Source organism: Pteropus medius, unplaced genomic scaffold, assembly GCF_902729225.1.
Source record: "Pteropus medius unplaced genomic scaffold, Ma_sr-lr_union100, whole genome shotgun sequence".
Taxonomy (NCBI): Eukaryota; Metazoa; Chordata; class Mammalia; order Chiroptera; family Pteropodidae; genus Pteropus; species Pteropus medius.
The window spans coordinates 1,648-29,478 of record NW_024349124.1 but is presented as its reverse complement, the minus strand read 5'-3'; the positions used below and the strand labels follow the sequence as shown (position 1 = coordinate 29,478).

Here is a 27,831-nt window from a genome sequence, read left to right as displayed (position 1 = left end):
ATTGCTCGGAGGTCCTGAACAAGCCTCCAGTCTCACAGTTAAAATGGGCGTGTTACAAGGACTAGTGTAAGTGATAATGTGGCCACGAGTTATGTCATCTTCTATTATGGGCTTCGTACTTTAAAGGGACTCTTTAATGATGGGATTAATTAATTCTAGGAAGAGGTTCTGAAAGATCCATTTGAACTTGAATAGGAGGTGCACTGTGGATTTTGCCAATATCAGCTGAAGAGATTGCCCAAAAAGATGTCAGTTGATCCAACAGAGATAATTTTTTTAGGTGAGGCAACCCTTGGTTGACCTCATAGATGGCAAGGAATTTGTCAGCTTACAATCCCTTATTTTTTATTTTTTATGCCTACAGCACCTGGTCTTCCTAGGTGGTCTCCCATCCAAGTACTAACCAGGCCCGACCCTGCTTAGCTTCCGAGATCTGACATGATGGGGCTTGTAAAAGGTTGGCATGGCCGTAGACCCAACAGAGACAATTGATCAGTGCTTAGACCCAGCCACTGTACTGTCAAAAACAGAAGAAATGAAATATGTTGAAAGGCCACTTAATTCACCTAATCGGGCATTCTGACATTTACCATCAAGCTCTAACACTATTTCTCCCTTTAGGGTAAAGGATATTCCAGCATGATGCATCTCTAGGAAGTCTCGGCCTAATGAGTGGGTAGGGGCAGAAGACCAGGGAGAAAATAATGTGTATTTTGAGAGGCCTGAGTAAAAAGAATCAGGTTCAGAGCAAGTTCTATTGAATATCTTTTTCAAAAGCCCCAAATACAAATGTATTGTCAGAAAAGTTGATGATATAATTTCTAGTGTGTCTTAGTGAGTCGCTGCTTTATAACTTCAGGAGTGTCCTATGTGATAGAATAATTTGTTTATATGAGTTTCTATCATAATGTGATTATAGCAAATAGCCCAGCAGAGGCGGAGGGATGCCCTACAAAGTCCACCGTGCTCATCTTTTACATTATCGGTGGCACATTCTTTTCACATCAAGTACATTGGTCAGTCACTATGTACCCATGCCAAAGGATGAAATTCCTTTGAATCTAGCCTAAACCTTTAGGTTCTAAATATTTTTGCGTTACATGAGAACATAGGGGTAAGGTTAGTAACATCGGATCTGAAGTGTCAGTATATGTCCTAGATATATGAGTCACGTTATTGCTCTGACAATGAAATGAGCCTCCCCAGATTGAGATTTAATATCTGCAGTGAGGAGTGACTTTGATTTGTACTTGGCTGTTGTGAGGAAAAATATACACAAATGTATTTATTTCAAAGGTTATGACCTTGGACAAAGTATTGTTGCTGTTAGTGTGAGATAGCTAGATCATTTTCCTGGCAAAGGAATGGTAAAAAAAAAAAAAATTATGGATGAGCTTGATTCTTGGCCAGGAAACGCTCTAGTGCTAGCATGATCACCTGGAGTTTGACTAATTGATCTGATATTTGGATCCAATCCTTGATCAGCGATGGCGTGTTCAATCGAGGGCCAAAACACAGCATCTCAGCTGCGGCCTCCATCAGACGTGCGTGTGGCACACTCGTCCATAAAAGTATAAATCCCTTGGTCATTTGCATGCTCACAAGTGACTCCCAAAGCAAACAGTGTGTCTAGAAATGTGACCTCTTTCAAAATGGATTGAATCACAGAACAGAACACACTCCCTCCTGTATATGGAATATTCCAGAGGCACCACTTTGGGCTCTTTGCTTGTTCCAGGGTAAGACTCTGGGGGAAAGCCTGTGGGGTCCTGCATGCATGACCCAAGATCAAATTGGGAAGCTTGTTTTGGAGAATCAACCACAGAGACTGTCAGTTGCCAGAAGTAGAGGCTCGAATTGTGTGCATATCCAGCTAAATAGTTGCTAATAGAAAAATGCCATGGACAATTATGTCCACCATGGGTGGTTTAGAAACTTTTGGATGAATAAAAGAAGGGGTGTGGGTAAGACAATAAAGTAACTGTTATTTTGACAAATCCTTGAGCTATTCGTTTTCTCCATTCAAAGTCAATCATTAAGTGTCGTGTGAATAAGTATTCAAGCAGAGTTGATAAATATGCTATAGCTGGAATTGCCATGGTGGAAGGAATTGTGTCCATGAAATAGTTTCTACGTCTGCTTCTGTCACCCTCTTCAGACAAAGGCCCCTGATGTTGCCTTAGAGACATTTTCTAGAGTAGGATACACATAAATTTCTAAAGATGTTTCCAAGTAAGCAGGCACAGAGTGGGCTTGAGTTTGGAACCAAAGATCTGGAAATGATTCTATAGACAGCAATGGAAAAAAATAACACTGACGCACATAAATAAGGAAGTCCCGGTCAGAACACACTTCGAATATACCTGTATGTTTCAGAGCCACACTCACTTCACTCCTAGTTATGTGTATGAGATGAGGGCAGGTGCAACCCTAGAGGGTGTTTTCTTAATTAAGACAGTGGCAGGAAAGACCAGCTGTGGCCTGTTTCACGCTTCTCCAGCCCTTGAATACTTCCCAAGGATGGTCCCTCTGTGGTACAAAAGATATAGTTGAACACTAAAAATCAAGGTTCAAGAGTTTGACGTTTTCCTGGCATAGGAAAGCAATTCTGTTGTTTCTTGGACACACATTTATGTATAAATATGTTGTAAATTATAAATATGTATATATACATATATACATTAGGTGTAACTGTGAGTTTCCACAGATGTATGATATTGCCATCAAAAGATAAAAAACATACCATCACCCCAAAAGAACACTATCGTGGTTCCCAACTGAAAGAAACCCCTCCAAGACAAAAGTTAACATTATAAAAAAGACTGAATTCCTTTGTTTTGTAAAAACTCATAACTATTATTTTTCTCACTCTTCTTCATGTGCCGAAAGTCAAAGCACATGGAAATGAAACCTTTGAAAAGCAAAATGGGCTGTGGGGCTTTGTGGATTAACACAGACTTCCAGCTACTTCTGCAACAAAAAGACTGAAAATTTCTCATATATTCTCTTACACTTGAGGATATTTCTCAAAATGATACTATCTTCAGCTCACCTCAATTATACCTTCGATGATGCTCTAAGCGATCATGGCTTTGTGATGTGTCCACTGCACAATCACAGTAAACTTACGGGGATATCGCCCTACTCAGGATAAACTCAAAAAGCTCTAGAACAGTGCAGACCTAAACAATGCAGGGATTGCTGCTGCTTTTTAAAATTAAGAGTTAGAAAACTGCACAATATTGAACTTTTTTCCACTCAAGTAGTGGGCAGGTCTAGTTTGCATTCCTGTTGATTTCGAACATGTAATATAAAGACGTAAAAGAATAAAAAGTGCAGAGTCTACAAGTTCTTTGTAATCATCAGCTTGTGCACAATTGTTTTAGGTTTTTTTGTTGTTGTTGTTGTTGTTTTAAAGCTATTGTTTGAACTATCCCATCTCCACTAATACTGTTTGGGGTTTTAAAATATAAATTATTAGTTTGTATCATTTTTCTATCTACCTTTTTTCATGTATTTATCTGGCCATCTAAAATTCTGTAAAATATTCTAAAGTGGAAAAAAATGATGTTCACTTAGATTGAAAACTTTTCCCAGGTGGAGCGATAATCACATTCATCATCTTGTTTTATGAGAAGGTGCCTTGACAATTCCATTGATTTTGTTTAAATGGATTTTTGTCTTCTGTGATAAATTTTGTTGTGTAACAGTAAATAGAAAAACAAAAGCTTGTTACCCATGTCAACTTCATGTGTCGACTTCTATATTTACATGTATTATCTCATTACTAAAATGTTTGGCAATTTTATAATTTGCAGTTAGTAAACTTTATATGTCATTTCCTTCTTAAAGATATCACACTGAGCTGACAGGAGATTTAGGTTTTAAGTCGTTTGCATGTGAATATCAAATCACACTTTGGTATTCTCTGAATAATAGTAAAAATACCCCACCAAAACAATGCCCAAACTCATGGCCTCATATCCTTTAACAAAATGTTTAAGAATTGCAAAAATGAAGATGAACCATAGGTATATCTTTATCTTTATAGGGCATCTTTCCTGTTAATCACAAGAATTCAGGACTTTCTTGCTGTGCTCTATTTATTTCGACACCCAAGCAGTTCCTAAAACAGTGTTTAAATATATTGCATGGTAAAAATTCAAATTATCCACATTGATACCATCACTCACTGAGGCTCTTACCCTGACAGCAAAGATATAAACACCCCAGCCTCCCTACTGTCTCACATGTCATTGTTTACTTTCCTTCAAAGTCTTTATTTCCATCTTATAAACCAACATTTACCATTTGTAATTATCTCTTTTCCCATATAAGCACCAGGACTGCAAGAACTTGTTTCCTGCCTCTATATCCAAATCCGCCAGCGCCTTGACAATTTGTGCTGCATCAGGTGTGTCAACTCAAAGTGCATGGCAACGAGAGATGTTGAAACATTAACATCCATAGTCTCTGAGCAGAAAAGCCTTGATTGGAATAGTGGTCCTTTTTCTCCCGGGCTAGGTTTCTTCTGCTCTCTCAAATTTACCTAAACATATAAACCTCAGTTGAGTCAAAGAGGAAATGTTTAAAATATCATGTAGTATACTCGGAAGCAGATTTATATATTTTAACCAAAGTACTTTATGGTAAACTGTGTTGCCATGGGAAATGCAAAAGCTATTGCGAAGGACCAAGTGCTGGTGGCTTCGCCTTTACTGCAAAGTCGACTCTTTTCTTCTTGAAGAGAAAAATGTCACAGATCGCCTTCATTTAAAATAATCAGTGACCATGATGAACTAAGACATTTATAAGTGTATTTTGTAACCACATACCTAACAATGTTAAAAAATAAAGTTCTAAATCACAAAAATGACCAATATCCCGCCCTCTCTTACTAACAGGACTGAGGTGTCTTACTAGTTTAGTTACACTACATTGTTTTTGCCTTGTAGAAAACGATTATGATCACCAATGATAATAAGGTCTACGATCCCTGGGCATTAAATACACAATAATGTCTTTTTTTCTTGAATAGCAATCGAACCCTCAAACACAAGCCAAAAATCATATAAGTCGTCATTTGCAGCACCACGTTACTCTAATACTCAGAGTTTGTGGTCATTCTTATTAGAATCATTATATCCCTCTTTTTGACTACAGGTGTGATCCCATGCATGACTGGCAAGAGGGTACTGATAAAAATCATGATTTGAGCTTTAGGTATTAAGAAAGAATAAAAAATAAATTTCATGACAAAATTTGTAACTATAAAAGAATACAAATAAAATTTGCCTGCATAAAACACCTGAATTTGTATGCACATATTACTGACGCATCCATATGTTATATATGTGTACATATACATGTGTGTATATATATATATGTATATACGTGTGTATATATAAGATTGAATCAAGAAAATTGCAAAGTTTATTTGGAAATCCAGTTATAATGGGACATTTTCACACAACCTCTCAACATGTGAAAAACATATTAGTTAACATTTGATGACTTAAAAAACAGTTTAAAGTATTTCTAAGAAATAACTGGAGAAGTGTTCCTTGATAGAAAATAGCACGTACATTTAATCACATACAAGCAATCACAGGGATCACAGTGAGCTAAAAGTAACAGGAAACAGTCTTCTTCACAGGAGGAAGGTGCTTATTCTCACATAGAAGGACCAGATGAAGGCAGCCAGTGTCCAGTGTAGCAAAGAAACAACCTTTACCTCACCCATGTCGTTCTTTTCACATGAATCATTGTAGATGTCATGAGAAAAACATAGGAATACTTTTAACAGCATAAGGTGTTTCCTGTACAAATTAGGTCTTATATGTATGTAATCCAGAGAAGACGGGATTCAGACAATAATCGCAAAAAAGGAAACTGAGTTAGATTCATGGTGGACTACTCAAGAGGTCTTACAGAAAAATCCAGACTTTGATGGATCTTTGATGTGGATCTTGTGAGGACATCAGTGAAAACACACATTTCTAAGAAAATGGAATTAAAAACTTGAGGACACTTTTGATGGGAAAGGCAAAGAATATAAAAATTAGCTAAAAGATTTCTTCGAGCCTCCTATATATCTGCCTTTCTCCTGATATGGTGGCTTCAAAGTATGATTAATGCTTTCTTAACTTCTGTCTTCCAAATGTATGCAAGGCTCTTGGTGAATTTTATTTTATTTCATTTTTTTTGAGGGCAGGACTTGACTCATCTTTTATTTCATTTTATTTCTTAAATTAAGTTTATTGGGGTAACATTGGTTAATACAATTATATAATTTTCAGGGGTACATTATAACTTAACCTCTGTGTATTCTATTGTTTACCACCCAAAGTCCAGTTTCCTTCAGCTACCATATATTTGACCCCCTTTACCCACTTCACCCTCACCCAACCCCCTATATTTGACCCCTTTACCTCACCTATCTCCTCCTCCTCCCCACCCCTACCCTCTGATAACCACCATTCTATAGTCCATGTCCATGAGTCTGTTTCTTTGTCCTGCTTCTTTGTTGCTTTGAGGTTTATATCCCACATTTAAGTCACATCATGTGATTTTCAACTTTTCCTGTCTGGCTTATTTTGCTTAGCATGATTATCTTGAGTTCCATCCATGTTGTCACAAATGGCTGTATTTCATCTCTTCTTATGGCTGAGTAATATTCCATTGTATATATGTACCACAGTTTCTTTAGCCAATCATCTGTCGTAGGACACTTCGGTTGCTTCCATGTCCTGGCCACTGTGAATAATGCTGCTATGAACATTGGTGTGCAAATATCTTTTCGGATATGGGTTTTCCAGTTTTTGAAGTAAATACCCAGTAGAGGGATTTCTGGATATGGTAGATCAATTGTTAGTTGTTTGAGGAACCTCCATACTGTTTTCCATAGTGGCTGTACCAATTTGCAGTCCCACCAGCACTGTATGAGGTTCCTTTTTCTCTGCATCTTCTCCAGCATTAGTTATTACTTGTTCTGTTGATTATAGCTATTCTAATAGGTGTGAGATGGAATCTCATTGTGGTTTTGATTTGCATTTCTCTAACAGCTAGCGATGTTGAGCATCTTTTCATATGTTTATTGGCCATTTGTATGTCCTCTGGGGAGAAGTGTCTGTTCAGATCCTCTGTCCATTTTATGATTAGATCGTTTGTTTTTTTTTGTTGTTATTGAGTTGTGAGTTCTTTGTATATTTTGGATATTAGGCCCTTATCGGAGGTGCTGCTTGCAAATATATTTTCCCATTCGGATGGTTGTCTCTTTACCTTGTTGACGATACTTTATTCCTGTGAAAAGTTTTCTGGAACTTTATATGTTGCTTAATTTCCATCAAGTTTTCTCACGATACTTACATTTTATTTGGTAAGTTTTCTCTTGTAAGGATGTGAATCAACTGAAGTCTTTCCCACACTGTTTACATTCAAGTTTTATCCAGTGACTACTTTCATAACTTCAGAAAAAATTGAGATGATTAAAGCTTTCCCCACATTGTGAACATTCAAATGGTGTGTCTACAGTGTGCACTCTCCTCTCTTCAAATGGTTGTGACAAATAATGGCTTTACCAATGTTGACATTCATCTGGTTCTCTCCAGTGTTGAGTTCTCTCATGCAGACCAAGATAAATGGAATAACCATGCATTACTGCATTTTTTACACTCAACAGTTTTTCTCCACTGAGATTTCTTTCATGTATTTGGAAACATAGATGAGAACTGAAAGCTTTACCACATTGCTCAATTCACAGGATCTATCCTGTCTTTATGTGTGTTAGCAAAAAACTTAAAATCTGTAGGCTTTACGTTCATAGTGTCTGTCCAGTATGAGTTCCTTAGAGTGTTTCTAAGGAAATATAATCCTTGCAGGCTTTACCACCATTTTTACATTCACAGAACATCTCTGCAGTATGATTTAGCATGTTTTGAAGATAGCTAAGACATCTGAAAGTTTGACTCCATTTTTCACATTCTTAAGGTTTCTCTCTAGTGTTATTTATTTTTAAATTTTGCGAAGAGAACTGTGATAACGAAATGCTTTAGTACACTGCTTACATTCATAGGGTTTTCTTCAGTGTGAGTTTTCTCATGTGTTTTTAAGGAATGTGACTCTCTGAAAGCTTTATCACACTGTTTACATTCATAGGGTTTCCCTATGTGTGTATTCTTTCATGTGTTTGAAGATAACTGACATAACTGAATGCTTTACTACATTGGTTACATTTATAAGGTTTCTCTCCAGTGTGAGTTCTTTCGTGTATTTGTAATTTACAGTAATCTCTGTAGGCTTTTCCACATTCCTTACATTTATAGAGTTTCTGTTCAGTGTGCATTCTTTTATGTTTGCAAAGAGAACTGGGACAACTGAATGCTTTAGTACACTGTTTACATTTGTAGGGTTTCTCTCCAGTGTGAGTTCTCTCATGTGTTTTTAAGAAACGGGACTCTCTGAAGGCTTTACCACACTGTTTACATTCATAGGGTTTCCCTCTAGTGTGTATTCTTTCATGTGTTTGAAGATAACTGACACAACTGAATGCTTTACTACATTGGTTACATTTATAGGGTTTCTCTCCAGTGTGAGTTCTTTCGTGTATTTGTAATTTACAGTAATCTACGTAGGATTTTCCACATTCTTTACATTTAGAGAGTTTCTGTTCAGTGTGCACTCTTTTATGTTTACTAAGAGAACTGAGAAAACTAAATGTTTTAGTACACTGCTTACATTTGTAGGGTTTCTCTCCAGTGTGAGTTCTCTCGTGTGTTTTTAAGGAATGTGACTCTCTGAAGGCTTTACCACATTCTTTGCATGCATAGGGTTTCAATACTGTATGCACTCTTTTATGTTTGCGAAGAGAACTGGGACAAATGAATGCTTTACTACATTGCTTACATTTATAGGGTTTCTCTCCAGTGTGAGTTCTCTCATGTGTCTTTAAGCAACGGGACTCTCTGAAGGCTTTACCACACTGTTTACATTCATAGGGTTTCCCTCCAGTGTGTATTCTTTCATGTCTTTGAAGATAACGAAGACAACTAAATGCTTTAGTACATTGCTTACATTTATAGGGTTTCTCTTCATTATGGATTCTTTTGTGTTTTTGTAAGTTAGAGTGATCTCTGTAGAATTTACCACATTGTTTACATTCATACGGTTTCTCTTCGTTGTGAGTTCTCTCATGTGTTTGTAATTTACAGTAATCTCTGTAGGCTTTTCCACATTCCTTACATTTATAGAGTTTCTCTCCTGTGTGAGTTCTTTTATGTGTTTGAAGACGACTGAGACAACTGAATGTTTTAGTACATTGCTTACATTCATAGGGTTTCTCTCCAGTGTGAGTTTTCTCATGTGTTTTTAAGAAATAGGACTCTCTGAAGGCTCTACCACACAGTTTACACTCATAGGGTTTCCCTCCAGTGTGTATTCTTTCATGACTTCGAAGGTTACTGAGATACCTGAATGTTTTACTACATTGCTTACATTCATAGGGTTTCTCTTCAGTATGGATTCTTTTGTGTGTTTGTAAGTAAGAGTGATCTCTGTAGAATTTACCACATTGTTTACATTCATAGGGTTTCTCTCCAGTGTGTGTTCTTTCATGTCTTCGAAGACTACTGAGACAACTGAACGCTTTAGTACACTGTTTACATTCATAGGGTTTCTCTCCAGTGTGAGTTCTTTCATGTCTTTGAAGATGACTGCGACGACTGAATACTTTAGTACACTGCTTACATTCATTGGGTTTCTCTCTTCCATTGTGATTTCTTTCATATTTTTCAAAAATTTGGAGATAACTGAAGGCTCTCATACTCGCCTTACATTTACGTGGCTTCTCTCCATGTTTCTGATACTCATTGGGATCGTGTCCAGTGTGACATCTGATGTGCCTATTAGAAGACGAATGCTGTATGAAGACTTCTCTACACACACTGTGTTCCCATGGTTTTACTCTAGGAAAAATTCTCTTGTTCAGACTGAGATTTGAAATAAGGGTGAGGTTTTCCTCACACTCACTACTCGCTTCACTTTCACAGATTCTCTCTTCTATATGACTTCTGAAAAAATCAAGATGAACATTGTTCATGATTTCTCATTAATATTTTAGCATTTTGTAGCATATCTGAACTACATTTTTATGATTTATAGCAAAAGTGTAGGTTTGCTGCTGCCTAAATTGGCTGAATTAAAGATATGAAATTCTCCACAAAAGAACTTCACACTTACAATTATCAAAACAGTGATATTCACATATAGGGTTTATTAATATCATTTCCTAGTAAACTATTTTGCAAACACAAACCATCTATATCACACATGAGAGTAATTTGATAAAAAAAATTTTGAGAAATCATAAATTTGAAGAAAGGGTTCTTTTGTTTGCTTCTTTTTAAAATTCCGTAACACCAGGATGCACACAGATAACACTGCCTTAATATTGTGAGTATGACTCACCTTAGTTTTCTCCCTTGGTTTTTGTACTGATCTTCAGTGTCATAATCTTCCATTCCTTTTCCTAAAAGTAGACCACAAAAAATAATTCCAAAGTATTAAAAATTATAGAAAAAGTATTAGATTTTAGTTCTGTGGTGAGCTGTGACCATTCCCAGTTTATTTATCAATGCCCTGCATTTCCATATTCCACGTCTTAGAACAATGCTGATAAGCAACTAACACCTCACCTCTAATTAGCAAGGTGAAGATGAAGTCACGCGTACCTACTGAGGCCAGGTTCTCGAAGGTTTCCCGCATCACATCTCTGTAGAGTTTCTTCTGTGTAGGGTCCAGTAAAGCCCACTCCTCCGGGGTGAAGTTCACAGCCACATCCTCAAAGGCCACTGAGTCCTATAACATCCCAAATATGTGTACAGTAAAAGTTGTAAGACTTATAGCACTTGACACCTATACTCCATGTACAGAAAAGATACCTATGATTCTATCATCACCAAACATTTCTTTTATAACTTGATCATCAAAAGCTTGCGCTCGGTCCACACTTACTTCCTCATTATTTTAACAGCATCACAAATTATAATACATTTTTACTGTGATCACATTACATCTTATTTTTCCGTAACGGCAGGGTCCACAGCATGCCAGGAAATGACAGAAATGCTATAAATATGAAAAAAATATTTTTCATTTTAAGACAATCATTTTCTTAGGAGAAAAATTCTTTCTTCTCTTTCCTTATTCCTCATCATTTACAGCACTCCATGAAGCAGTGAGTCACTTCTGCATGTGATTTAAAAAAAAAACATAGTGAAAAACTGGAAGTTTTTTCTTCTATCCCTATTTCCAAACATGTGAGTCCAGGAGGCCTGTGGAAATCCAACTTTTAATAAATCCCAGCTGGCCATATCGTCTCACAGTTGTCTAGACCATTAGAAGTACTGGCATACTTTGCACTATTTTCCTTAACTTTATTGCGTTTTCATCAACATCAGGACAAGAACTTCCACCAGAATAAAACCTTATGACTTACTAAGAGGCTCAGGTGATGGTTAGCATTTTGTAGCATTACTGTATTTTAATTATGTACATTGGTTGTTTGGACATACTGCTATTTCACACTTAGACTACAGTAAAGCATAAACATAACTTTGATATATGTCCACAACATTCATGTGACCTATTTTATTAATATTCACTTTATTGCTGTGGTCTGAAATCACACCTGCAATATCTCCAAGCTATGTCTGTCATGAGATACAACTGGCTAAAGGAAAATATTCTTGTTGGGAAGCATTGCTTTTACCTTGTGTAATATTTATCACAGACTCAGTTCTTCCTTTCTCTCTCTGTAGGATTTTATGGTGTAGACGGTTATTTGGAACTTAGAGCACAGATATTAGGAAGAAGGCATGACAACTTAGACCACAAAATCCCTATACTCAGGTACCTCAGGGCTACTTCCAGCCTATTTTTGGCACACACAGGCACACATAGAGATAATAATATGGTTTTGCAAGAAAAAGCGCTTCTGGGATAACAGTCAATCCTCAGCCCTGTTGACACTGAGGAACAAACAGGTTAATAGCTGCAGATTGCAAAAGAGTTCATTCACATCCGCAATGGCTTGATGGTGAATTTCTGTTTGATTATAACATATGTAAACGTGTGCTCACTTCGGCAGCACATACACTAAAGTAAGAACAATACAGATAAGATTAGCATGGCCCCTGCTCAAGGATGACATGCAAATTAATCCCATATTTTAAGAATAAAATAGAAAAGTAAAAATAGGTAAAGGTGTCAGCAGTGCTTTTTTCCAAAAGAACATTTCAATGTCCACTTTTTAATCAGGAAGAAGCGTTTCCTGACCAGACACTCTAGAGGCTGATCTTCCTTCTTCTGTCATTGCCAAGCTCCCCCATGGAGTAAGGAGCATGATCGCTCAACCCCAGAGCATAAGAATTCCTCAGCAGAAGACATCAAACATGACCAATTGGGTATAAAAGGGTATATTGCTACCATTATTGAGTCTCTAGGGAAAGTAAGGTAGGACTCTCAAACAGGCATGAAATAGAGAACTAGAAAATGTACAGAGACTTGTTTTGTATTGCAGTTAGAGGGTGGACTAAGGTGAGCGTTCACACACAAAGGTGGGAGCTTGCATGGATTTTACTCTCTGCTACCACAAAGGAGGGAATATTAAGGCTTTCTTATCACCTCGTACAGATGTGGGACAAAGGAAGAGAAGTGATGAAGCTCTAAAGCTGTCAGCAGTCGGTGATCAAAAAAATGGATTCAGAGACTTCTCGTTTCTGGTCTGGCATTTAAGTAACTTAGAAGCTATCATTTCCTACCTCCCTATAAAAAAAAAGCAAAGATATAAACTTATTTTCTTAGATCCATCACAGAATTTAGATCACAGGATAAACCAGTGCCTCTATAACTAAGAAAGAAAAAACAAACAGGGCATTCTGAAATATACCCCATATATTCAATTCTTAGTGTGGCCTGTAGTCAACGAAAATATACTTCAGTAGTCTCATGCAAAGACAAAAAAGGAACTAAAAAGAGAGAACACAATACTCATGAGCCCTAGGATAACATGCTTTACACAAAAAAAGGTTAAAAGCACATTATGGTAATATATGAAAGAAAACACAGAAAAGAATAGAAGAAAGCAGTGAAGTAACAATACTGAGATTTTCCTAAATTTAAGGATAGAAAGCACATGATAGATCCAGGAAGCTCAGAGAACACTAAAGTGCAGGATAAGTACGCCACATACAAACTAGACAGAAGTCAAGACAAAGAGAATATATTGAAATAAGTGAGAAGAAAAAGCACCTTAGTTATTAAAAAACAAAGATTAGAATTAAATCAGGCTTCTTTTCAAAAATCATGCAAGCTTGAAGAGTGAAGAGAAATATTTCAAGGTCTGAAAGAAAAAGACCACTCTCCTACAATTGTGACAAGCAAAATTATCCTTCCAAAATGAAGAAATAAAAACTTTCTGAGACAAAGATTGCAGGAATTGTTCATTAGTACATCCACCTGGAAAAGATTCAAAAATTCATTAGAAAGAAAGTAAATGATAAAGGTAAGGAGTTACAAAAACATGAAGGTTAACAAGTCTTTTGTATTTCTTAAAACTAATATAACAGATGACACTTTGCTGAAAATAATATTGTCAACAATTTATTTGACAATTATAAGCTTATGGATAATTGACATAAATGACAACAAGGTTACAGGGACAGAGAGGAGAAAACTGGGAGACAGTATAAGGTACTTGCACAACCAGTGCAGTGGTGTACTATGACTTGACATAGGAGATGACTTAGATGTAAATGTATAATGAAAATTCAAGAGCAATCACCAAAATACTTTTTAAAATATGTGTAATTGATATCCTAAGACAGTAGAAGAAAAGAATCAGGTAAAATGTTCAATTAAAGCCAAAGAAGATAGAAAAAGGTAGAAAACAAAAAGTAACAAATAACAAGGCCAACATAAAAAAGAAAGAAGATGTCAGAAGCATGATGGCTTGACGGGCCCCTTGATCTCTCTCCTTGACACTACAAATTGAACAGCTATAATCCAATGGAAGATTTCCAGCCTAACACATAAACACTTCTGAGATCTGCTCAGCAAACCATCTGAAGGCAAATTGGGCAAGCAAGGGAGGAGGAAACAGATTGCAGCATGTACTCTATGTAGCCCTGAGCATTTCTGCCTAAGTGATCAGCATGTACTACTGGAGAACCTAGTGATCAGAGAAGAGACAGAATTCAGAGGTATGGCAGCTGTGTTCTAGGAGCTGCTACCGTCAGGCAGAAAACAGAGACAAAAAGCCTGGCTGCCTCTCCCCACTCTCCTACAAGTCACCTCCCTGCACCGTCCCAGAGCTAGCAGCAGGTCCCAGAGGAAGCTGCAGCAGTGAGTGTCAGGCTACAGACCAGGAAGTCCGGAGCCCCAAGAACTGAGGAGACAGGTTCTGCGTGGCAGACACACACTGAGGCTGGTCCCATTGGCAAGGGTGGAGATACAGAGGGAAGGCAGTTGAGGCCTGGCAGTCACCATTACTGGGAAGAAACAGAGCCACAGGCACACTGGTGGCCTCTCCCAACCCACCCCACACCCACCCATCCAGGCTGATCCCGGCACAGGTACCTGGGACATCTGAGGTAGCACTGCACTGCATCTAGCCACCTGGGCAGCACCAGGACTTCAGGGGCTCTTCACAGGCTTGAAACTCCAACATCTTCCCATGGGGTGGAGCCTTGGGACTCCGGCAACCAGTTTGCAGAGGAGACATACATCTCCCCAGGAAATAAAGGACATTTTTTCTTTTGCTCCCCAGCAGCGCTCAGGAGGTCTGGGCAGTACAGGTGGCTTGTGTGCCAATGACTGGAAAAAACCCTCTTCTTATCAATGGGCTCTAGAGTCATTATTATTAATAATAATATTTTTAAAAGCAGAGTTCATTCCCATAAATGCATAGGTGGAGAAATAGTCAATCACATACCATGTATACAAAGGTAACAACACAGCTCAAAAGAATCTTTAAAAGCTCCAGAAAATAAACTTAAAAATATGGAAATAGGTGATTTAAATCATGTAGAATTCGAGATTGCAGTTTTGAAAAAACTCAACGAGATGCAAGAAAATTCAAATAAGGCAGATTAATAAACTCAGAAATAAAGATCAAGGAACAAAACAAATGCTTTACCAAAGAGCTTGAAACTTTTAAAAGAACCAAATAGAAATTCTAGAGCTGAAGAACTCAATAAAAAAGAGATAACAAATGAACTAGCAAGCTAAGGAAATATAGCTAAGATAGAGAAAAGAATTAGTGATATTGAAGACAGAAATATGGAAATGATGCAGATGGAAGAGAGAGACTTGAGAAAAAAAAGGAAGAACTCTACAAGAACTATCTGACTCCATCAGAAAGAGCAATATAAGACAATGGGTATACCAGAAAGAGAAAGGAAGAACAAAACAGAGAGCCTATTCAAACAAAGAGCCAACGAGAACTTCCCAAGCCTATGAAAAGAAGTGGATCCTCAAATCTAAGAAGCAAAATGAATATCTCATTATGTCAATCCAAAAAGGCCTTCTCCATGGCACATTATATTAAAACTGTCAAAAATTAATCAGAAAGAAAGAATTCTCAAGGCAGCCAGGGAAAAGAAGACGGTAACCTATAAAGGAAAAGGCCTTAGATTATCATCAGATTTTACAGCAGAAGCTCCAAAAGCCAGGAGGGAATGGAATCAAATATTCAAACTATTGAAAGAGAAAAACTACCAGCCAAGAATAATGTATCCAGCGAAGTTTTCCTTTAGATACGAAAGAGAAAGACCTTTCCAAACAAACAGAAGCTGAGGGAATTTTCCAACAAAGACCTGCATTACAGGAAATACTGAAGAGGGTCATTCTATCTGAAACAAAAAGGCAAAAAAATGCAGAACTATGAGTGAGTAAAATGACTAAAAGACAGACAGAAGCAGGAAATGGCAACCCTTATTCAATATAGGTATTATAAACTTAAATATTACGTGATGGTTAAAGAAGGTAAAATCATTTTTAAAAAGAGAAGACGATAGCATTGTAACTCAGAAATAAATTCAGGGGATAAATAGGGATAATTTGAGATAACAAAAACAGAAGAAGGGAAGGGGTAAAGGACTGAATTTTCAAAGGGGAACGGAGATAAGACACACGCAGAAGAACTACTGTATATATGAAATTTTCTTTTACATGAATTTAATAGTAACCATACACAAAAGTCCAGAAGTATGACACATAACATAAAAAAAGAGGGAACACAGGGAAAAATCATAGACTACCACCAAACTAAAATAACAAGACAGAAATTCAAGGGCAAAGAAACAATGGAGACATAGAGCTACCAGAAAACAAGATAAAATGGCTATAGAAAAACTTATATATCAATAATTACCCTAAATGTAAAAGGACTGAGCTCACCTATAAAAAAGCAGAGTAGCAGATTGGATGAAAAAACAAAACCCAACCAAGTACTGCCTTTCAGACATATCTCATAAGTAAAGATAAATGTAGACGCAAAGGGTAGAAAATGATACTCCTGGCAAATGGCACCCAGAGAAAAGCGAGTGTAGCCATACTTATATCAAGTAGACTTCAAGATAAAAGAGTTATCAAGACAAAGAAGAATATGTCATAAGAATAAAGGAAATCATACATCAAGAAGACATAACACTTATCAATATATATGCTCCCAATCGGAGAGCCCCCAAATATATTAGACAACAACTAACAGAACTAAAGAGAGAAACTGACGTAAAAACAATTATAGTAGGGAATCTAAATACCCAACTGACGACTATAGATAGATCACCCAAACAGAAAATAAATAAGGACATATCAGCCTTAAATGACAGTTTAGAACAATGGGTCATAATAGACATTTACAGAGCCTTTCATCCTAAAACATCAGATTATACATTCTTCTCTAGTGCACATAAAACATTCTCAAGGATGAACCATATGTTGGAACACTAGCCTCGATGAACATAAGGAGACTGAAACCATACCAAGTATATTCTCCAGCCACAACACTTTGAAACTGGAGATCGACTGTAAACAGAAAGTGGGAAAACCAAAAATATGTGGAGATTATACAACGTGCTACTAAAGAATGATTGGGTCTAAGAAGAAAAAGAGAGAGCAAGAGGTACATAGACACAAATGAGAATTAAAATACAATGTATCAAAACTTCAGGAATACAGCCAAAGCATGTATAAGAGGAAAGTTCAGATATCATTATAAGCGATCTCCAGAAATAAGAAAAATCTCAAATAAACAACCTGACATTACATCTTAAAGAAGGAGGAAAAAAGAACAAATGAAGCCCAAAGTCAGCAGAAGGAAGGAAATGATAAAATTACAGCAGAATTAAGTGAAAATGAGAGCAAAGAGACAATAGAAAAAATTAATGCGACAAAGAACTGGTTCTGTGAAATGGTCAATAAAATTGCTAAACCCCTGGCTAGACTCACTAAGGAAAAAAGAGAAAAGACACAAACAAACAAAATCAAATTCAATAACTTAGAATAAATGGACAAGTTCTTAGAAATACATACAACCTTTCTACAATGAATCACGAAAAACTGGAAAATCTAAATCGACCAATCAACAGTAAGGAAATTGAAACCACCATCAAAAACTTCCCAAAAAGGAAAGGTCCAGGATCAGATGGCTTCACTAGTGAATTCTACCAAACATTCAAAGATGATTTAATACCTGTCCTTCTCAAACTGCTCTCAAAAATTGAAAAAGAGGCAATACCTCCTATCTCATTTTATGAGGCCAACATCACCCTGATACCACACCCTGGTACAGATAACACAAAAACACAAAACCAATATCTCTGATGAATACAGATGTAAAACTCCTAAACAAAATACTAGCAAATCAAATACATTAAAAAGATCATACATGGCGATCAGGTGGGGTTCATCTAGTGATGCATGGATGGTTCAACATACGTAAAGTGACCAACGTCACATATCACATAAACAAAATCGAGGATAAAAGTCATCATCATATCCATACATGCAGAAAAGGCATTTGACAAGATACAGCACCCATTTAAGATTAAAGCACTTAATGAGTACAGAAGGAAAATGCCTCAACATAAAAACAGCATATGTATATATGACAAACCCTCAGCTATTATCATACTTAATGGTAAAAAACTGAAAGCTTTCCCTCTAAGATCAGGAACAAGACAAAGCTGCCCATCCTCACCACTCTTATTCAATATAGCAGGAAATATACAATGGAGAAAAGAAATCCTCTTCAATAAAAGGTGCTGGGAAAATTGGAAAGCTACATGCAAAAGAATGAATCTAGAGACTGCTATCTATCACCATCCATCAAAGTTAAATCAAAATGGATCAAAGACCTAAATGTAAGACCTGAAACAACACATTGCATAGAAGAAACCATAGATACTATATTCACGGACCTTGGATTTAGAGAGAATTTTAAGAATTTAAAGGAAAGGGAAAGAAAAGCAAAAATAAATGAATGGGACTATATCAAACTAAAAAGCTTCTGCACAGCAAATGAAACCATCACAAGAGAAAGAGACAACCAACTGAATGGGACAAGATATTTGCAAACAACTCCTCTGATAAGGGGCTAATATCCAAAATATGTAAAGAACACATACAATTCAACAACAAAAAGACAATCAAGTTTAAAAAAAATAGGCAGAGAAACTGAACAGACTCTTCTCCCAAGAAGACATACGAATGTCCAACAGACACATGAAAAGATGCTCAACTTCACTAGCTATGAAATGCAAATCAAAACGACAATGAGATACCACCTTACTCACATCTGTTAGAATGGTTATTATCCACAAGTCCTAACAAGTGTTGGAGAGGCTGTGGGGGAAGAGGAATCCTCATTCACTACTAGTGGGAATGTAAACTGGTACAGCCACTGAGGAAAACAATACGGAGCTTCTTCAAAAAATTAATTAAGAGAGAACTATGATATGACTCAGCAATCTCTCTTCTGGGTATCTACCCCAAAATTTTGAAACCATTTATGTATAAAGACACATGCATCCCAATGTTCATTCAGCATTATTCACAGTGGCCAAGACATGAAAAGAACTGAAGTGAGTGCCCTTTAATAGATGATTGAGTAAAAAGGACGTGGTACATATATACAATGGAACACCCAGACACAAGAAAAGATGACATCCATTGCAACAAAATGGATGGATCTTGAGAGTATGCTAAGCAAAATAAGTCAGACAGAAAAAGTTGAGGACCATATGATTTCACTTATATGTGGGATATAAAATTGAAAGCAACAAACAAACAAGACAAACAAAAAACTCATAGACACAGACAGCAGTTTAGTGGTCACCAGAGGGAAAGAGGGAGGAGGTGGATAAGGGTAAAGGAGGTCAAATATATGGTGATGGAAGGAAATTTGACTTTGGGTGGTGAACGCACAATGCAACATACATATGACGTTATTAAATTTGCACTTGAAACCCCAATAAATTTAATTTAAAAAAAACAATTAAAAGATGTGATAGATATTTATCCAGGTATATCAATCACTACTTTAATCATCAATGGTCTCAATACAACTGAGAGATAAGCAACATCAGATTTCAAAAAACAATTCCATGTTGTCTACAAGGCACTTTAAATATAAACAGAGATAGATGAAAGATGAAGATAAGGAGAAAAATCCATCATGACAACACAAATGAAATAATAAGAGGCCATAGGCCATATGAATTTCAGATGCGGATTTCAGACCAAGGAAAACTCAGAGGAAAAAAAAAGGGACATTACATAGTGATAAAAGGAACCATTCTTCAAAAAGGCATAGCATCCTTTATGTGCATGTGCATAGCAACAGAGAGGCAAGACACAGGAGATAAAATCGACAGAATGCAAAAAGAAATTGATGAATCAACTACTATCATTGTAGACTTCAACACCACCTCATGAATTATAAATCCAAGCAGGCAGAAAATCATCAAAGAGAGAGACGAAATCAACAATGCCATAGAACAACTTAATTGTATTTAATTGATTTAATTGTAATTGGATTTAATTTTAATCTATGAAATAGTTTACACAACAAGAACAGAATACTAGTCTCCTCAAACTCACATTCACCAATGTGGAACACATGATAGAATATAAAATACACCTTAACAAATTCAAAAGGACAGAAATCATATAAAATATGGTTTCACACCACTAAGGCATTAGTCCAGAAATCAATAACAGGAAGATAATTGAAAAAAAAGTCTGAAAATTCAACAACACACCTCTAAATAACACATGGGCTTGAAGAACTCCAAGAGGAAGGAAAATCATTTGAACTGCATGAAATAAAAATTCAACTTATCAAGGTTGTGGGAGGCAGCAAAAGCAATGCCTAAGGATAATTTATGCCATCAAATGTATTACATTAGAAAAGAAAAAGAAACGTCTATAATCAATAACGTAGTCATCCATTTTAGGAAACCTTAAAAAGGGGAGCAGCACTTCCTAAAGATGGCACTGAAAGCAAAGAAGGAAACCCCTGTCTCTCCCCAAAACCGAAGCCAAAGCAAAGGCTTCGAAGGCAAAGAAAGCAGTGCTGAAAGGCGTCCATGGCCACAAAATACAAGATACACAGGTCACCAACCTCCCAAAGGCCCAAGACTCTGTGACCATGAAGGCAACCCAAATACCCTAGGAAGGGCGCCCCCAGGAGAAACAAGTGACCACTATGCCACCACCAAGTTCCCCCTGACTACTGAGTCAGCCATGAAGCAGCTAGAAGACAACAGTGTACTTATGTTCTTTGTACATGTCAAGGCCAATGAGCACCCGATCAAACATGCTGTGAGGAAGCTCTATGACGTTGACCATGGACACTGTCAACACACTGATCGGGCCTGATGGAAGGTAGAAGGCACATGTTCGACTGGCTCCGACTACGATGCTTTAAATGTTGCCAAGAAAATTGAGATCATCTAAACGAGTCCAGCTGGCTCATTCTAAATATAAATGTTTTTACTGTAGAAAAAAAGGAGAGTAAATTTAACCCAAAACAGAGTAAAAGAAGTCATAAGAATTTGAAAAGAAATCAAAGTAATCACAGGAAGTCAATATATAAAATTAAAATTAAAAAGTTGGTTGTTGACAAGATTAAATAAAATTGATAAACATCTAGTCAACATATCTGAGAGGAAGACAAATTACAACCTAAGACCATCATGGGTCACTCCAGGAGGTATGACAGTGGTAACTGACACCTCTACGGTGAAAGTGCCTCTGAGGACACTACCAGGTGTGCCCGCTGTATGGCAATTTAAACAACCTAGAGCCTTCTATGGTAGGGAGGCCCATTCAGGGTGGGCCAATTTACAAATGACAGCAAAAATGGGCTCAAGTAAAATTTGTAAACATGAACTGTGTTGCATGCCAAACACCGAAAAAATCTAGACAATGTGGTGGGTGCTGAGAGGGACTTCTAATTCTTCATGGTGTCAAAAAGGAAGTGATCTTCTGTTTTTGAAACAATGTTTTAAAATGCAGCCGAGGCATCAGGCCCTCATACTGTGTCTTAGCAATGGCTCATCCACTTTGTGCAAGGCCCATTTTCCCATATTTTATGTCCTGAATGTCAAATGAATGTCCACAAAGGAGAATGTCATGTCACATCTGTGCTCCTGGAGCAAGGTAAACGCAGCTCAGATCTTCCCTGCAGAGACTGTGTGCGGCGGCAATGGTGCTGGGGTTCCCTTAGGGGAACCAGGTAAGGGTGTGTCATGTCCCTTCAGAGATGAAGGACAAATGCAGCTATGAGGCTGTTGACACAGGCACTGAACAGACTAGACTTGACCAAACCTGTGATAGCAGAATGTGTACCCGTTGCCGAGTGGACGGGGTCAGTAATTCCAAGAATGGTAGGGACTGGGACTAGGGGCCGACTGGGTGGGACCACGGCCTCCAGGTTGCCGTCTTCCACTGTGAGGTGTCATTCACTCTTTCCACGGTTAAGGACAGCCCAAATTTGGAAAGGACAGGTACGGGGGATAATCAACTTCTTCCTCAAAGGTTTCTTATAACATTTTTCAATCCTGGAGGGCCCTGTTCAATGGACACTGGGCAATTCTAACTAATTTAATAAGGGATAGGGACCATGCAGCTGCATTTTTGTGAAGCCAGTGGGGAAGTGCTGGTGAAGACTTAATTTAAACTCATGAACTGTTAGTTCAGAGCTGTCCTACTCACTATGGGTTATTTTAGGATAATCGGTGCTAGGAGTGTGAGAAAAGGCAAAGATTTCTGATGCTTCAGGCCAAGTACTCCACTTTGTCCTCTATATTGTTTTGGTAACTCCCCTGAGATCGTGTGCAACCTCACTTCAATGACCGAGATCCGAGATATAACTGCAATGTAATGTAGCATTGAGTTATCGTGGGAGGGTTTGTCAATTACTGCATTTCAAGAGATGGCAACGTTCATTCAAAATCTATGTTTTGGAGGCTCAAAAGCCAAAGAGTCTCCATTTATCTTTTTTGCTTTGAAATTCTTTTAGTATATTTTGGATTTCCAACTGGATCAAATTGTGGACTTGTTAAAATATATTTCTCCTTTGTTTCCTTCCATGGTTTGTATTTTAAGCCACTGGATAAACATGGGGAGACTGGGTGTCCTCTCTACCCTGGTATCTATCTTTTGTTTTCCCCCAGAGGGCCTCAAATCAGTGACATCAGGGTTAGAGGCTTCTCCCACAGAAATGGTCTGTGTGTAGTATTTAAGGACCTAGGGCTGTAATGCTATTTGAACTAGTCCCTTTGCTGTGCCACAGTGAGGCTGTGTGTTGTCCCCAGTAGCCTCAGGATCTGCACTGCCCCAGAGCCAGGGGCAGCAGCAGCAGAGGCACATAAGGAATGTGAGGAGTCCTCTGCTATCAGGAGAGAGGACCCAGCCCACCAGCTATGGGCTGCCTAACCTGTCTCCTCTCTCTCTCTGTTTGAAATACCTGCTCTTTAAGGAGTGACCGTGTGATGGGCTCACCTCACTCACTAATCAACTTCTTCCTCCTTAGACTTATCCTACTGGGGGAAGAAATTGGCCTAGTCACCCTCACTCTAAATACACAGAGAGCTTCCACTCAAGACATGGATCCAGGAGCACTGTAAGGAGGGCCCCACTCCCATACCCTGCTCCCTAAAGACAACGAATTACCAAACTGTCAACATAGAGTCCTCGGTATACAGACCCCAGTCTCAGTGGGTCCACAACACAGCACGGGTAAGCACAGCATGGGACAGCACAGCCCACAGGAGGGCTCCCTGGCAAGCAGCAGCTCTGGGTGGGCGGCGGTGGGAGGGGAGGAGCCGCTCCAAGTCCTCATCAGCCTGACAGATAAGAAGCACTAGGGGGAAAGGGAGGGGTGGGGGTTACTTTGTCAGGGATCAAACATCAAGTAGTTGAACTACTTGGACTACTCACTCCAAGAGCAAACACGAATAAGAAAAATGTTTGGCACTGGCCAGTTTTTATATAAACTAACGGGATGATCAGGAAGTGACCGAAACTTGTTGCTGGAGTGTAGATGGAGTCAGAGCACAGGAGTGGAACAAAATAACCTACCCACGCATTATTTATTGAAAATAAAAACAAAAGATTATGTATACCATATTTTCCTATGGTGAATCGTAATTTTAATCAACTTTTGCTTTTAAAAATTGTCTTACTTTAACTTTTCTACTTCCAAGATGTATTCCTTTAATCACCAACAGATATAAAACTGCAGAGCATAAAAATTAACAAGTCTCTTTCTATCTGAAAAGACAAAGGGTTTTACGATAGTTATTCTCTTTCTTATAGTTCAAACTGGGGATGTTTTCAGAATTAAGTAGCATATTATAATGCACCGGAGTTTTTAATTAAGCTCCAACGTACACTATAAATTTCAAAGATTTCTATAGGTTTTGAGATGTTTTTCTCTTACCAATGTAAACAGAAATTGAATTGCTTTTTCCTCATAGCCATCAAATACGAATTCATTTTGAGCTTTGGTCACCTTATTGTTAACCAATAAATGTTATCCAAAATAACAGATGTAATTGTAACTTCACTGTACAACACAAAATTATGCTAATAGTAAAAGCCTGTTGAAATTTACCAAATACTCATTAATATATTTTTACATGGCCACATGACCATATACTCTCAACTGCTAATAATAAAAGTTATCATTGGTTTAATCATTATAAAAGCCCACATTGCAAATAGTTGTTCCTGTGTAGAAAAATCACACAGCTTTAAAAATCAACTAAATCCATTTTAATCCTGATGTACAGATAAAATATTAACAGCAAGTATAACTAGTAAGTTTTCAACACTGATATCAAACTGATGCAGCGATCATAGTGTACACAATTCAAAATGAAGAAAATTAATAAAAACCCAATGGTAGTGCGAGTTTTTACCAATTACGGCGATTGCTTTAATGTTTTGGAAAAGTGAACACTTAAGCTTTAACACAATTATAAAACTTCTAGAAGAAAGCATAGGCAGTAAACTCTGACATTGCTCTTAGTAATATTTTTAATGATATATCCCTCTCCTTGGCCATAGGAAAGAAAAGAAAAAAATAAACAAATAGGACTATATCAAACTAAAGCGTTTTTGCACAGTGAAGGAAACCATCAATGAAACAAAGACAACCTACCATAGTGTACACAATTCAAAAATGAAGAAAATTAATAAAAACCCAATGGTAGTGCGAGTTTTTACCACTTAGGGCGATTGCTTTAATGTTTTGGAAAAGTGAACACTTAAGCTTTAACACATGAACAGTAAGGTTCGCCATTGTCTCTGTGCTACTGTGGTAGAAACATTTTCATCCAGTGTTTTGAAGCATGTGCACAACCATCATTCAACAGCCATTTCAAGGTTATTAACCAGTTATCTTTTCTCCTACAAAGTCCAAAAAATTCACTCAATGCCACCTTTCCTTTTCATAATGTCTGCCCGGATTCATTCCTTTCAAGTCAGCAAAACCTAAAAAGCACAAGAGATATTTTCAGATACAACTTCAGTCTAAAAACAGAAACAAACCCATAGATATAGAGAATGTTTTGAGGGTTGCTATTTGGGAGAGGGGTTGGGGGATGAAAAAGGGGAAGGGATTAAGAAGTACAAAGTGGTAATTACAAAATAGTCATGGGAATGTTAAGCATAATATAAGGAACATGGTCAATATACTGTAATAACTATGTACGGTGTCAGGTACTAGATTTATCGGGTGATCAATACATAAGTTACATAAATGTCTAACACTATAGTGTACACCTGAAACTACTGTAATTCTGTATCTCAGCTAGAGTTGAAAAATAAAAAATTTTTTTAAAACACCAATGGCATTTTTCACAGAATTACAACAAATAATCCAAAAATTTATATGGAACCATAAAAGACCCTGAAGAGCCACAGTAATCTTAAAAAAAAAGAACAAAGTTTGGGGTGTCATGCTACCTGATATGACACTATACTAAAAGGACATAGCAACCAAAACAGCATGGTACTGGCATAAAAACAGATATATAGATCAATGGAACAGAATAGGGAGCCCAGAAATAAGCCGCATCTATACAGTCATTTAATCTATTACAAAAGAGGCAAGAAGAGACAATGGCGTAAAGACAGTCTATTCAATAATTGGTATAAAAAGTATAAAACTGGACAGATACATGCAAAAAAATGAAACTGGTCCACCATCTTACTCCGCATACAAGAATAGACTCAAAATGGATTGAAGACTTAAATGTAAGACCCAAAATTATAAAACTTCTAGAAGAAAGCATAGGCAGTAAACTCTGACATTGCTCTTAGTAATATTTTTAATGATATATCCCTCTCCTTGGCCATAGGAAAGAAAAGAAAAAAATAAACAAATAGGACTATATCAAACTAAAGCGTTTTTGCACAGTGAAGGAAACCATCAATGAAACAAAGACAACCTACCAAACGGAAGTAGATATTGACCAATGATGCATCTGATAAAGGGTTAACATCCAAAATTTATAAAGAACTCATACAACTCAATGCCAAAAAAAAACCCACCCCAAAATATTTAATTAATAAATGGGAAGAGGATCTGAATAGACATTTCCCCAAAAAGGACATGCAGATGGCCAATAGACATATGAAAAGATGCTCAACATCACTAATCAACAGAGAGATGCAAATTAAAACCACAGTGAGACATCACTTCAGACCCATCAGAATGGCTATCATCAATAAATCAAAAAACAAGTGTTGGCGAGGATGTGGAGAAAAGGGAATCTCTTTCACTGTTGTTGGGACTGTAAATTAGTGCAGTCACTATGTAAAACAGTACGAAGTTTTCTCAAAAAATTAAAAATAGAACCATCTTATGGCCTAGCAATTCCACTTATGGGTATTTATTAAAAGAAATCTCAAACACAAATTCGAAAAGACATATTCCCTCTTCCCATAAGCGGCCTGACCTGACCTCTGGAAATTGTTCACTATTCTTTGAACCGGAAAACCCCACAAAATCATGCAAATCAAAAGATTCAAATCTTCGTGTTCACTTTAACAACACTTGTGAAACTGCCCAGGCCATCAAGGGTATGTCTACCTGAAAAGCCACCAAACATTTGAAGGACGCCACTTTACAGAAGCAATGTGTGCCATTCTGCTGTTACAGTGGTGGATTAGGTAGGTGAGCCCAGGCTAAGCAATGGGACTGGACACAGGATCTGATGCCCCAAATGTGCTTAATTTTTTTGCACACGCTTAAAAAATCAGAGAGTAATGCTGAGCTTAGGAATTTAGATGTAGATTCTCTGGTCTTTGAGCACATCCAGGTGAATCAAGCTGCCAAGACGCAGCGCAGAACTTACAGAGCTCTCCCTGCCACATTGACATGAAACTTACTGACAAAGAGCAGATTGTTCCTAAATCAGAATTTGAGGTTGCACAGAAGAAAAAGATATCCCAGAACAAACTGAAGAAACAAAAACTGATGGCCCGGGAGTAAATTCAGCATCAAATAAATGCTAATAAAAGTAAAAAAAGAAAAGAAAAATAAAAAAGAGAAAGAGAAAAGATATATGCACATATGCACCCCTTTGTTCACTGCAGCACTATTTATGACAGCCGAGATATGGAAGCAACATAACTGTCCATCAGTAGACAAATGGATCAAGATGTGGTACATATATACAATGGAATTAATAAAAAATGAAATCTCACTATTTGCAACAACATAGATGGACCCACAGATGGTATTATGCTAACTGAAATAAGTCAGAGAAAGGCAAATATCCTATGATCTCACTTATACGCGGAATCTAAAGAACAGCATTACCAGATGGGAGGGGGATTGAGGGATCCGGGTGAAAAAGGTGAAGGGATTTAGAAGTCCAAAACGGGAGTTACAAAATAGTCGCAGGGATGTAAAATATAGCATAGGGAATAGTGTATAATATTGTAATAACTATGTATATTGCCAGGTGGGTACTAGACTAATGGAGGAATCACTTCATAAACTGTATAAATGACTAACCACTATGCTGTACACCTGTAACTAATATAAAATAATATTGCATGTTAACTATAATTGGAAAAAAATAATGTCTAAAAATGTCTAGGCCCTGAGAAACCACAATCAGCTCCTCAAGAAGGGAATCTTCATCATCACCCCCAAGCCCTAGCAGGACTCTGTACTTTCTCCGTATAAAGGGCGCCCTCTGGTGGGTGTGAGTCCACAAGACACCTGCAGGGAGAGGCTCCCCAGGAAGA

General features: G+C 37.4%; 1 protein-coding gene and 2 pseudogenes across 1 annotated transcript in view; 1 reads left to right on the top strand and 2 right to left on the bottom strand.

The window, feature by feature from the left end:
* Positions 1-355: 355 nt before the first annotated feature.
* Positions 356-475, bottom strand: LOC120616881 (uncharacterized; annotated as a pseudogene).
* A 6,700-nt stretch (positions 476-7,175) lies between these two features.
* LOC120616879 (zinc finger protein 709-like) overlaps positions 7,176-27,831 on the bottom strand; it is a 22,187-nt gene continuing 1,531 nt past the window's right edge. The window contains 5 exon segments of the mRNA XM_039880425.1: positions 7,176-8,167; positions 8,170-9,156; positions 9,493-10,067; positions 10,465-10,525; positions 10,728-10,854. Of these exon segments, the coding sequence (XP_039736359.1) occupies positions 8,004-8,167; positions 8,170-9,156; positions 9,493-10,067; positions 10,465-10,525; positions 10,728-10,854 (1,914 nt within the window). The 3' untranslated portion in view covers positions 7,176-8,003.
* On the top strand, positions 12,130-12,229 carry LOC120616882 (uncharacterized; annotated as a pseudogene).